We start from the raw sequence: 12,553 nt of genomic DNA on the forward strand, positions 1-12,553 counted from the left end.
CCTGCGCTCCTGCAGCTGCGTGAGGAGGTCACTCCTCTTCCCCTCAGTCTGTCCGCGCGCCTCGTCGACCTGCTCCTGCAGACGCACAGTGCTGCGCTCCGACTCCTGGACCACCAGGATCATCTGAGGAGGAGGAGAGGGAGTACCATGACGGGTTAGAGAGAGAAGAGGAGGAGAACAGCGAGGAGAATGACGGGATAGAGAGAGAAGAGGGGGAGAACAGCGAGTACAATGACAGGATAGAGAGAGAAGAGGGAGAGAACAGCGAGTACAATGACAGATCAGAGAGAGAAGAGAAGGAAACGGGGAGGTGTGGAAGGAGAGAAAGAAAGAGTTGTAGGGAGAGTGGAGAAAGAGGGACACACATCATTGTGATGAGAGACATACAACTCCTCCATTGTGAGGAGAGAAATACAACTCCTTCTCCTCCTCTTCCTCCACCTCCAGCACCTCCTCCTTCCCTTCCCTCCTCCTCCTCCTGCTCTGGCTCTCACTTCCTCCTTCCCTCCTCCTCCTCCTGCTCTGGCTCTCACCTCCTCCTGCAGCTGCTCCATCACCGCGTCCTGTTTCCTCCTCTCTTCCTCCATATGGACCCGCTCCTTCTTCAGCTCCTCCACGTGCCCGCCCTCCTCCCTCAGCCTCCGCTGCAGCTCCTTGTGCTCCTGGCCCAGGCACCTCAGATCACTCTACAGGGCAGAAGAGGAGAGGGGTGACAAGGCAGTAGAGGAGAGGGGAGAGGGGTAACAGGACAGAAGAGGAGAGGGGTGAGAGGTGAGGGGTAACAGGACAGAAGAGGAGAGGGGAGAGAGGTGAGGGGTAACAGGGCAGAAGAGGAGAGGGGTGAGGGGAGAGGGGTAACAGGGCAGAAGAGGAGAGGGGAGAGGGGTAACAGGGGCAGAAGAGGAGAGGGGTGAGGGGAGAGGGGTAACAGGGCAGAAGAGGACATGGGCAGAAGAGGAGAGGGGAGAGAGGTAACAGGGCAGAGGAGGAGAGGGGTAACAGAACATAAGGGGTATAGGGGAGAGGGGTAAAAGGGAAGTGTGTGTGTGTGTGTGTGTCTGTGTGTGCCCCGTCCTTAGAGCTCTCACCTGTGTGTCTTCCAGGTGTCGTGTCAGCGCCTGGTTTGCCGCACACAGTTCCTCCTCCTGCTGCCGCGCCTCCTCCAGAGACACCTCCAGCTGCTCCTTCTCCTTCTGAGCAACACACACATAACATAAACATAAACACACACATATGTATATATATACATTTATATACGCAAACATACACACACACACACACACACACACACACACACACACACACACATACATACAGTACATACATACATACATACATACCTACACAATCCACATACAAAGACACACACACAAACATAAACACATATGACACACCCGCACACACACACGAACACACAATCCTGCAAAACCATACACACACACACACACACACAGACTTTCAGTGACCAGCAGACTCAACACCCAGGACCACCTCTATCATCAGGCTGTCAGTCTTACCAGGAGTGTGTTTGTCTGTTCCCTGAGCTGTTCCTCGCGGCTCTCCGCTTCTTTGAGGAGGTGTCTGAGTTGGATCACGCGGTTCTCCAGCTCCTGCACCTGCCTGGAGAGCACCTCCACCTCCTGCTCCTGCCCCGTCGCTCCCCGCTGCACCTCCCTTGCTGGTCTCTGAAGAAAAGGGTCAGATATCACCAAACATTTACACATGTACACACACACATTTACGCATGTACACACACATGTATACGTGTACACACACATGTATACACACACATTTACACGTGTACACACACATGTACACACACACATTTACACGTGTACACACACATATACACACACTCCTACTCCTGTCCCCCTTTGCTCCTCTCTACTTCTCCCTCCTAATCTCCTCCCTTCTCCTCTCTCACCCGTCTGGCCTCCTCAGAGGCTCGCTGCAGCTGTTGCACCTCCCGCTCCCGCGTCTCCTTCAGGGTGGTGACCTCCTCGGCATGAGCGGTAATCTCCTCCTCCAGCGCTCCTCTCAGGGCCGTCAGCTCGCGCTCCTTCCTCCTCAGCGCGTCCTCCTGCGCCTCCTGAGAGGTCAGAACCTCCTGGAACTCCAGCTTCAGGCTCACCAGGTCCTGGGACAGAGACACAGGGAGAGGGAGAGAAGGTGAAGGAGAGAGGGAGAAGGAGGGAGAGAGGGAGAGGGCGACACAGACAGAACAAATGTAAACAAGAGAGGAGAGGAAGGAGAGACGGAGAGAGAGAAAGAGAGAGGAGAGGGAAGGAGAGAGAGAGGGAGAGGCAAAAGCGTCTGCTAAATGACTAAATGTAAATCTTAATGTAAATGTATAGAGAGAAAGAGGGAGGATAGAGAAGGAGAGAGGGAGGATAGAATAGGAGAGAGAGAGGTAGAGGTAAAAAAGGGTATAGAGAGAGAGAGAGGGAGGAGAGAGAGAGGGAGAGAAAAGGAGAGGAAGAGGGAGTTGTCTTACCTGCATGATGTTCTGTCGTTCTCCTGCCTCCACCTGTTTGACCTCATCCAGCTCGTCATGCATCTCTGAGAGCTGCTGCTGCAGGTCCCTGATCTCAGAACAGCACCGCTCCCGCTCCCTCCTCACCTGCTGGAGCCTGGGGAACAGCACAGAACAGCAGAACAGCAGTCAGGAACACGGGAACATCAGAGAACAGCAGTCAGGGACAGCAGGGAACAGCAGAGAACGGCAGAACAGCAGTCAGGAGCAGCAGACAAGAACATCAGAAAACATCAGAGAACATCAGTAGTGAGCAGCACACCAGAACAACAAAGAACAGCATAACATCAGTCAGGAGCTGCACAGTAGAAGTTTTTCTATGTAATGTTTATTTTATTATACTTCAACTAGAACTACAACTTCAAACTACAACTGTAACTATAAATACAACTACTTCAGGAAACTGCTTGTGATTGTTCCTTTAAACTGGGCTTGTAGCGGGTCTTACTGCTGTAGGGCGGCCTGAAGATCTCTCTCCTTGTCTGTGAGCTGCTGCCTGAGGCTCTCCTGCTCCTCCTTGCGTCTGGACAGCTCCTCCTGCAGCCTCCTCCCCTCCTGCTCCGTCTGTGTGCAGACCTCAGCGCTACTACGGGATCTCTGAAGGAACACAACGACCTTCACACAATGACCTTCATACAACGCCCTTCACACAACGACATTCACACAACGATCTTCACACAATAATCTTTATCACATAAAATCTTCACACACAATCTTTACAGAGCAAGCTTTATCACATCAATATTCACATACAATCTATTGGAGTACTGAAGTACTAGGGTATTGGAGTATTGGGGTATTATAGTACTGGGGTTTTGGGTTATTAGAATGTTAGAGTCTTGGGGTATTGGAGTATTGGGGTAATAGAGTATTGGGGTATTAGAGTGCTGGAGTATTGGGGTATTAGAGTACTGGAGTATTGGGGTATTAGAGTACTGGAGTGCTGGGGTATTAGAGTACTGGAGTGCTGGGGTATTGGGGTATCAGGGTATTGGGCTACTGTAGGACAGTTGCATTCCTTACCTTTATCTCTTCCTCCAGCTGTTTCTTCAGCTGGGAGGCCTGGATCTCCAACACACCACTCCTCTCACTGCTGACTGCCCTCTCAGTCTTCACCTTCTTCTCCGTCCTGACCTTCTTCTCAGTCCTGACCTCCCCCTCAGAGACTGCAGCTGGAAGCTGGGACAGAGGGAGAGCGAGGAGGAGGGAGAGAGGGGAGGATGGGGGACAGAGGGGATGAGGAGGGAATGCGAGGAGAGAGGGGAGGATGGGGGAGAGAGGGGAGGGGGAAGAGAGGGGAGGATGGGGGAGAGAGAGGAGGTGGGAGAGAGGAGGGAGGGAGAGTGAGGAAGAGGGAGAGAACAAGGGAGAGGAGAGAGAGAGAAGGGAGGGAGATAGAAGAGGGGGGAGAGGAGGGAGGAAGAGGAGGAGGGAGAGAACATGGGAGAGGAGGTGGGGGTGGTCAGGGGGTCAATCTCTCAGAGCAGCCCAGGGATGGGCAGGAAAGTCCAAACACACACACACACACACACACACACACACACACACACACACACACACACACACACACACACACACACACAGGGAAGGGCGGGAAAAGCCCAGACACACACATGACTCAGCCACAGGGAGTAAGTATTTCACCTACATCAGCAGATCACACACACACAGATACACCTCACACAGATCATGCAGATCACGTACACACACACTCACACACAGAAACAACACACACAAACACACTCTCGCGCACACACACACACACACACACACACACACACACACACACACACACACACACACACACACACACACACACACACACACACACTCACGCACACACACAATCAGCCCAACACGCACACTATCACAAACAGAAACAACACACACTCTCACACACCTCCTCCAGTTTATCAGCGCCCCATGACTTCAGCAAGTGGATTTTCTCAAACATCTTCTTGACTTTTCTCCGTATGACATCATCGGTGTCTGCAGTCCTGTAAGAGAGACACAACTCTGAGAACGCATTCTGTCACTGAGCCTCTCTGTCACTATTCAACCCCCACTATTCAAACCCCATTAACACGTGTCACTATTCACTATTACACACACATGTAAACCCTATTAACACGTCACTATTCACTATAACACACACATGTAAATCCTATTAACACGTCACTATTCACTATAACACACACATGTAAATCCTATTAACACAAGTCACTATTCACTAGTACACACACACGTAAACCCTATTAACACATCACTATTCACTATTACACACACATGTAAACCCTATTAACACGTCACTATTCACTTTAACACACACATGTAAATCCTATTAACACGTCACTATTCACTATAACACACACATGTAAATCCTATTAACACGTCACTATTCACTATAACACACACATGTAAATCCTATTAACACAAGTCACTATTCACTAGTACACACACACGTAAACCCTATTAACACATCACTATTCACTATTACACACACATGTAAACCCTATTAACACGTCACTATTCACTTTAACACACACATGTAAATCCTATTAACACGTCACTATTCACTATAACACACACATGTAAATCCTATTAACACGTCACTATTCACTATAACACACACATGTAAATCCTATTAACACGTCACTATTCACTATAACACACACATGTAAATCCTATTAACACAAGTCACTATTCACTAGTACACACACACATGTAAACCCTATTAACACAAGTCACTATTCACTATAACACACACATGTAAATCCTATTAACACAAGTCACTATTCACTATAACACACACATGTAAATCCTATTAACACGTCACTATTCACTATAACACACACATGTAAATCCTATTAACACAAGTCATTATTCACTATTACACACACATGTAAATCCTATTAACACAAGTCACTATTCACTAATACACACACATGTAAACCCATTAACACGTCACTATTCACTATAACACACACATGTAAAGTAACCCTATTAACACGTCACTATTCACTATAACACACACATGTAAATCCTATTAACACAAGTCACTATTCACTATAACACACACATGTAAACCCTATTAACACGTCACTATTCACTATTATACACACATGTAAACCCATTAACACGTGTCACTATTCACTATTACACACACATGTAAACCCATTAACACGTCACTATTCACTATAACACACACATGTAAACCCTATTAACACGCCACTATTCACTATAACACACACATGTAAATCCTATTAACACAAGTCACTATTCACTAATACACACACACTTGTAACATGAAGGACACTAAACATGAACGATGCCACACCAAATTAACACGGGTCACTATTCACTATTACACACACATGTAAACCCTATTAACACGTCACTATTCACTATAACACACACATGTAAACCCTATTAACACGTCACTATTCACTATAACACACACATGTAAATCCTATTAACACAAGTCACTATTCACTAATACACACACATGTAAACCCTATTAATCCTATTAACACGGGTCACTATTCACTATAACACACACATGTAAACCCTATTAACACAAGTCACTATTCACTATAACACACACATGTGACATGAATGACACTCAACATGAACGATGCCACACCAAATTAACACGGGTCACTATTCACTATTACACACACATGTAAACCCATTAACACGGGTCACTATTCACTATTACACACACATGTCACATGAATGACACTCAACATGAACGATGCCGGTAAGAGCGGCACCAAATGTAATTGACTGAAAAATCATCCATCGCAGACCTCTAGAGTGAGGTATGGTCCAAATACATCAAACAGTTCTGTAACTACTCTTGCAAGTTAGTAGTGTAACGTGCTCATTTCTTATCAAACAGTTCTGTAACTTCATCTGCAAGTTAGCACTGCGACGTGTTCATTTCTCCCAGCGTTTTAGAAATGTTTTGTTCAAAGTCTTAAGTCTTTCCATTCCAAAGAAGTCTTGGTTACAGTATATCACGTGTAAATGAGAATGTGGCAGAGGAACCCTTGGGGATATTTATACAGCACACATACACAACACAAACAGACACATAATCCATTAACATAACCACATAGGGAGTTCAGAACTGCACTCCTGCAGGCATTCCTGTAGATTTCCAGGCAGTGTGTGTGTGGTGTGTGTGTGTGTGGGGGGGAACGGACTCATATTTTATCAGCTTCATGGAGCTCGGCCTACAGTTCCTGCATTCCAGTGAATGTGAATTTGAGTATGAGTGAGTCAGTCAGTGTGTGTGTGTGTGTGTGTGCGTGTGTGTGTGTGTGTGTGTGTGACTGGGGGATCAGAGCAGCTAAATCAACAGCCTTCTACTCAGGAGGATCCCATCTAACGCCCTCATCACTGAGAGCAGTAAACCCCACCCAGCCCAACACACCATTAGAGAGTTCTGGACATTTCTCATTCACTCACACATTTAACCATAGTACATGAACACACACCTTGCTCACACATTAAACCATAGTTCATGAACACACACACACACACACACACGTGCCTCGCTCACTCACTGAACCATAGTACATGAACACACACACACACACACACACGTGCCTCGCTCACACACTTTACTGTAGCACATTAACACACACACACACCCGTGCCTCGCTCACATATTTAAGGCCCAATCTCAATACTTCCCCTTACCCCTTATCTTTCCCCTTACCCTTGAAGTTGCGCGTTCATGTGAGAGCTAGTGGTGTCTCAATACCCAATTTGATCAAGATTAAGGGGTAAGATTAAGTGGTGTATGGCCCTCGTTTTTAAGATGATCGGAGAGCTACCTTGCTCCTCCAAGGGCTATCCCAGAGCACACAGCGAAACCAGCTCGGGAATTTTAAAAAAAAAATGGCTGCTTGAAGCGAGGAATATTTTACATGAATAAAGCTATCTACACAACTTTTTATATGTTTATAATGACTCGGTTTGATCTGAAATGTGCTACACGAGCTATGCATAGTATTGAAGGTCTTAACTGAAGCTTTCAAACGGTAGTTTTAGGTTACAATTAGCGCGTATGCCACCACTTCATTGGATTATATGGTAGCTTGCTAGGACTAGCCTGACTCCATGCATGTGTACAGATAACTTTATTATCCACGAATTACGTTTGATATCTGTGAATGACAGCACTTGCTTTGGAGACATCGATCCGTGCTTTACATGTACCGTCCACAAAACAATTACGACAGTCTAGTTTTGTGCTCTATACAGTCGTATATATATTTGCAACCATAATTGAAACTTTTTTTAAATCGCTAGTTTCATAGCTCATACAGTCACGCATGTCTACAGATAACTTATCCGCGAACTCCGTTTGATATCTGTGAATGACAGCACTTGTTTGAAGACATCGACCTGTGCTTTACATGTACCATCCTGTATTATCCAGCGACGCCAAGTGACGTACCCGAAACCGAGTGGCGTCTCATTTCATAGGGTAAAGTTTTCAGCCCTTGGCCCTTACACTTGCAAGTGCTAGGGTTAAGACAAAGACAAGACAAAGCAAAAGGGGCAAGGGGAAGAATCAAGATTCGGCCTAACTGTAGTACATGAACACACACATGCCTCGCTCACACATTTAACCATAGTACATGAACACACACACCACTTAACCATAGTACATGAACACACACACACACGTGCCTTGCTCACGCATTTAACCATAGTACATGAACACACACACACACACGTACCTCGCTCACGCATTTAACCGTAGTACAGGAATACCAAACACCCGAGCCTCGCTCACACACTTAACCGTAGTACATGAGCACACACGCGAGTGCCTCGCCCACACACTTAACCGTAGTACATGAACACACATACCCGAGCTTCAGGTAGTTGAAGAGAGCCTGTCTGGCACTGCCTTCTGTCACAGGCGCTTTGTTGGGGGGAGGCTTTCGCTGGCCCTTCAGAAGGTCAGGAGTGACCTGTTTAGAAAAATACACACAGACACACATCCCATTAAAATACACACAGACACACATCTCTCTTCATGTGATCTTCTGCCACCGTGACTCAAGAGCTGGTGGATGTATGTACCTGTACCTGCTTTTCTCTCTCCGGCGCGTGCAGGCCTCCGCTCTGATGGACCCTCCTGGACTCGGTCTTCTCCACCTTCAGCAGAACCTTGGCAGGTTTGGGGCACTTCTGCTCTGGGGCATCTGCCCTCTGAGGTCCTGCCCTCTCTGCTGCCCCCTCTCCTGCTGCCTCTGGTCCTGGGGTCCCCCCCTTCGTGACTGGAGGTCTGGGTGATAGAGGGGCGCTTGACCCTGCCCCCACATCACCTCTGACCCCGCTGGCTGTCTCCGTGGCAACGGGGTCAGAGGAGGCAGAGTTGCCTGCGCTGCGTGAACGCCTCCCCTCCTCTCCACTCATCTGGCTCCTAGCTGTCATCGTTTGATCAATCCCACCAATCAGAGACCGCCCAGCACTCTGGCCCGCCTCCACTTGATTAAACCCACCAATCAGAGACCCCGCGCCGGGTTCTCCCTTACTCTCAGTGGCTGGTTTAGAAGCGACGTGAGGAAGCTTGGCATGGTCGCCCCTCTGCGAAGACGCTGAGTGACCCTTGACCTGCGGCCTGTCCTTCGCGTCCTGCTCGCGTGCAGCCAGGGGCAGCGGGATCCTGGCCTTGTGCACCACCAGAGAGTAGGCAGGCTGGGGCGAGGCGGGGGGGTCAGAGGTCATCATCCTGAGAGGCTCGGGGCTGCAGGCGGGGAAGGGCGAGGGCTGCTGGCGAGGGCCGCGGCTGCCGCTGCTGTCCAGCTCCAGGCTGTTGTCATGGGGATGATAGGGCCTGAGGAGCTCCGGGTGCCTCTGGTAGTTGAGCAGGGGGGAGGTGGCTCCTGGGGGGCGCCCCCTCAGGTCGGTGTGGGACCCCCCCACGTGGGAGGGCTGCCTGGGAGAGTGGGGGAGCATCTCCGGGCGGTAGCCCCCTCCTGTGGAATTGTAGACACTACAGTGCTCCACAAACGTCACCTCCGGGCCACCGTAGCCCTGCAGGCTCTGGTTCTTGTTCAGAACCACGAAAGAGTGGCCGTCAGTCCCCTGGACGTGGACCTTCAGCCCAAATGCCCCCGCTCCCCCCTCCAGCTGCCCCTGGGGTAGGCCAATGGCCCTGGGGCTCACAGGGGGGCGACGCTCCAGAGACGCACACCCTGACGGCGGCTCCATGCTGGATCTCAGCAGAGTGGAATGGGTGTCCCCTGCACGCTCTTTCCTACTGCGAGAGAAGAGTGAGAAAGGGTCAGGTTTGGCCAGCAGCCGCCCAGCTGGGCTCCAGATAGCTGAAGTATTTCCATGTGTGGGCTCCACCCCTGGCCTGACACAGCTGATTCTAATCACTAGTTCCCCCTCTTTAGAGTTCTCCAGAGTTTACAGAAAGAACACACAACAGAAAAACCCACTTACCTTTCACAAAATACTGACACAAAACACAAACTACAGACACAAACCACTGACAGAGACCCTCTCTCGAGGATAGGCGCTATAGACAAAATGCTGACTAGTACCGTGTCAAACCAAAGACATTATTTTTCCTTTACGTTTACTATCACCGCATTGCACTGGTCTTTTGTTTTTAGTGAATGCAGGCCAGACGTGTCGAAGACAAACGTCCTCTTATCAGGGAGAGAAACAATAGTGTCCCGTCAGCGGCTCATCCAGCTGCACTTACGAGACACTCACGAGTGTCAACACTCAGTTCTCCCCTGTTGACACTGACAGTTGAGGCTGTGTGTCAACACTGGACTATTGTTTTACACTACGAATGATGACCTCTACTCGTCTATCCACCGTACAGAAATGATTTGGGTGACGTCACTGTTAGTCCTTAATGCTATGTTGGTGATTGAATGGCAGTGGACGAGTTTGTAACGCTTAGTAACTTTACTGAATTCTAACATGAGGAGCGTACATCGCTTGGTATAACGAACTCGAACTTAACTCCTTTCTATTCTACTCCACTACCTTTACATATTTGCAGATCCACCTACCGGTGAGGGAGAGTAGTGTCTATGTCTGTCCGAATCCATCTTTATTTCATTAGAGTCTGTAAACACAACACTCATCTGAGGCTTTTGACCAATTACGAAATACCGTTAACCACTTAAAGCTTGATAGACCTAACCGTTTTATATCTCTGTTATTTAAATGTATTCCTAAAAAAAAGATAAAAACAATAGAATGAGTTTTATCAATTGAGCCACATTTTTAAAGAGTAAGACGTGAGCCACAGTGATGAGACTATGTGCTTCTCATTGTGAAACAACTTTCTCTGGGCTTAGTAAGGTGCGAAAGTTCGACCTGTCTCATCGAAATATGAACTATGACAGTTATTGGAAAGAGCAGCAACTAGCCTACTTACCGATGTCTTCGCCAGCACTTTGGAAGGTCGTCTGAGCATAATCTAACGATGTGGCTTTAGAAGGAGAAAATCATATCGATGCCAAGTTTCAGTTCGTTATGGCTGTCCAGTTATGAGAGTCGCTGAAGAAGTAATTCAAAGTCTGTACTGAAGTCAGAGACACTCCTACCGCTCCAGAGAACGCCCAGTGGGCAGGGATGACAGCAACCATCAGCAACATGCCGAAGAGTCCCAGAGGAATATCACGCCCTTCTCAAGAACGAACCACTATTCCCAACCGAGAACCGACTACATACAACATCAAACTCATCCACTTAGACTTTGACTGGTAAAGTACCCGTGTTATTTCATAACTTTGAAATAGCTAAATGTGAAGTTCACTGGATAGCCTACAGAATATTTTTTTCAATGGCTATGTAGACCATAGCATATGACACGATGAAAGTTATTTGACAAATCTTGACAGCCAAGCAATGAAATGACGATGTTTTCATAAGATATCTTTATTTGAAAATTCTACATATATCCAAAATCTTTACGGAAATGCTGATAGTGTATAAAAAGAGTAAGTTATATCTTTACAAAAGTACATGTAACCAAACTGAATACACTGCATCCTAATACTCTTTCTCAATTTGCAGCTCACACAGAATAACGTTTTCACAAGCTACTCATTTAGATCATATAAAGATAGAGATATTTTTCTTGTCTGATATGTCTGCTCCCCTTCAAGTAACCTTTTCATAGAACTCTGGACAGACAAACACAATAAGAAATAGTGAAGTTTTTAAAAAAATGAAAAAAGAAAATAAACAGTTTTGGAGTGTTTGTGTGGGAAGCCCTGTGTTGTGTTAAGACACTAGAGGAATGAAAGGAATGCCACCAGTTTAAAGGGTTAGTTCACAACATGCCACCTATGGCAAATGCAGACATGAAACTTTATGGAAAACCTGCAGTTACCTGTGACATCTTCAGAGAGCGTTTCATTGGCATAGCCAGTCATCTACTGATTGTAAGGTTATGTGTATGAAAGAAAAAATGGAATGAAAACACTCAGACACACATTCTGTATTTTTTGTGATTGCCTCTCAGTAAGAATATCTATTTTTGATAAATGTTTCCCTGTTTGGTGAATTGTTCTCATGATTCTTATGTTTCTTCCCAACAGCACACACATCATCAGCTGGCACTGGCTTCAGAAAAACATGTTAGCTGTGGACACGTCACACAGAATAAACATGGAGTCATACAGAATAAACATGGATTCATAACGAACAATGCTGAAGGTAAGATTGTCATTGCTATATCCAGCTCAGGGGACAGTGGTTGCTTGTCTGATACTGATTGACTTCAGGAGATGAACTTGAGTCTTTTCCTGTCTGGTCTGGAGGTGTGGTGGTCTGTGCCTCTGTGGGTCTGGAGCGGTGGTGGTCTGTGCCTCTGGAGGTGTGGAGGTGTGGTGGTCTGTGCCTCTGGAAGTGTGGTGGTCTGTGCCTCTGTGGGTCTGGAGGTGTGGTGGTCTGTGCCTCTGGAGGTGTGGAGGTGTGGTGGTCTGTGCCTCTGGAGGTGTGGAGGTGTGGTGGTCTGTG

At 47.4% G+C, this 12,553-nt stretch overlaps 1 protein-coding gene across 1 annotated transcript in view; it reads right to left on the bottom strand.

The window, feature by feature from the left end:
* The window catches only part of LOC308372413 (uncharacterized protein), a gene marked incomplete at its 5' end in the record, with an annotated part of 19,447 nt that extends 9,930 nt beyond the window's left edge, over window positions 1-9,517 (bottom strand). The window contains 11 exons of the mRNA XM_080847566.1: window positions 1-123; window positions 534-686; window positions 1,089-1,193; window positions 1,518-1,685; window positions 1,925-2,137; window positions 2,495-2,630; window positions 2,982-3,130; window positions 3,557-3,712; window positions 4,434-4,530; window positions 8,423-8,526; window positions 8,645-9,517. The exon at window positions 1-123 is cut by the window's left edge and continues 48 nt beyond it. Coding sequence (XP_080703692.1) covers window positions 1-123; window positions 534-686; window positions 1,089-1,193; window positions 1,518-1,685; window positions 1,925-2,137; window positions 2,495-2,630; window positions 2,982-3,130; window positions 3,557-3,712; window positions 4,434-4,530; window positions 8,423-8,526; window positions 8,645-9,517 — 2,277 coding nt within the window. The remainder of the gene's footprint in view (window positions 124-533; window positions 687-1,088; window positions 1,194-1,517; window positions 1,686-1,924; window positions 2,138-2,494; window positions 2,631-2,981; window positions 3,131-3,556; window positions 3,713-4,433; window positions 4,531-8,422; window positions 8,527-8,644) is intronic.
* Window positions 9,518-12,553: the final 3,036 nt, after the last annotated feature.

The sequence above is a fragment of the Sprattus sprattus genome, assembly GCF_963457725.1.
Source record: "Sprattus sprattus genome assembly, chromosome: 11".
NCBI lineage: Eukaryota > Metazoa > Chordata > Actinopteri > Clupeiformes > Clupeidae > Sprattus > Sprattus sprattus.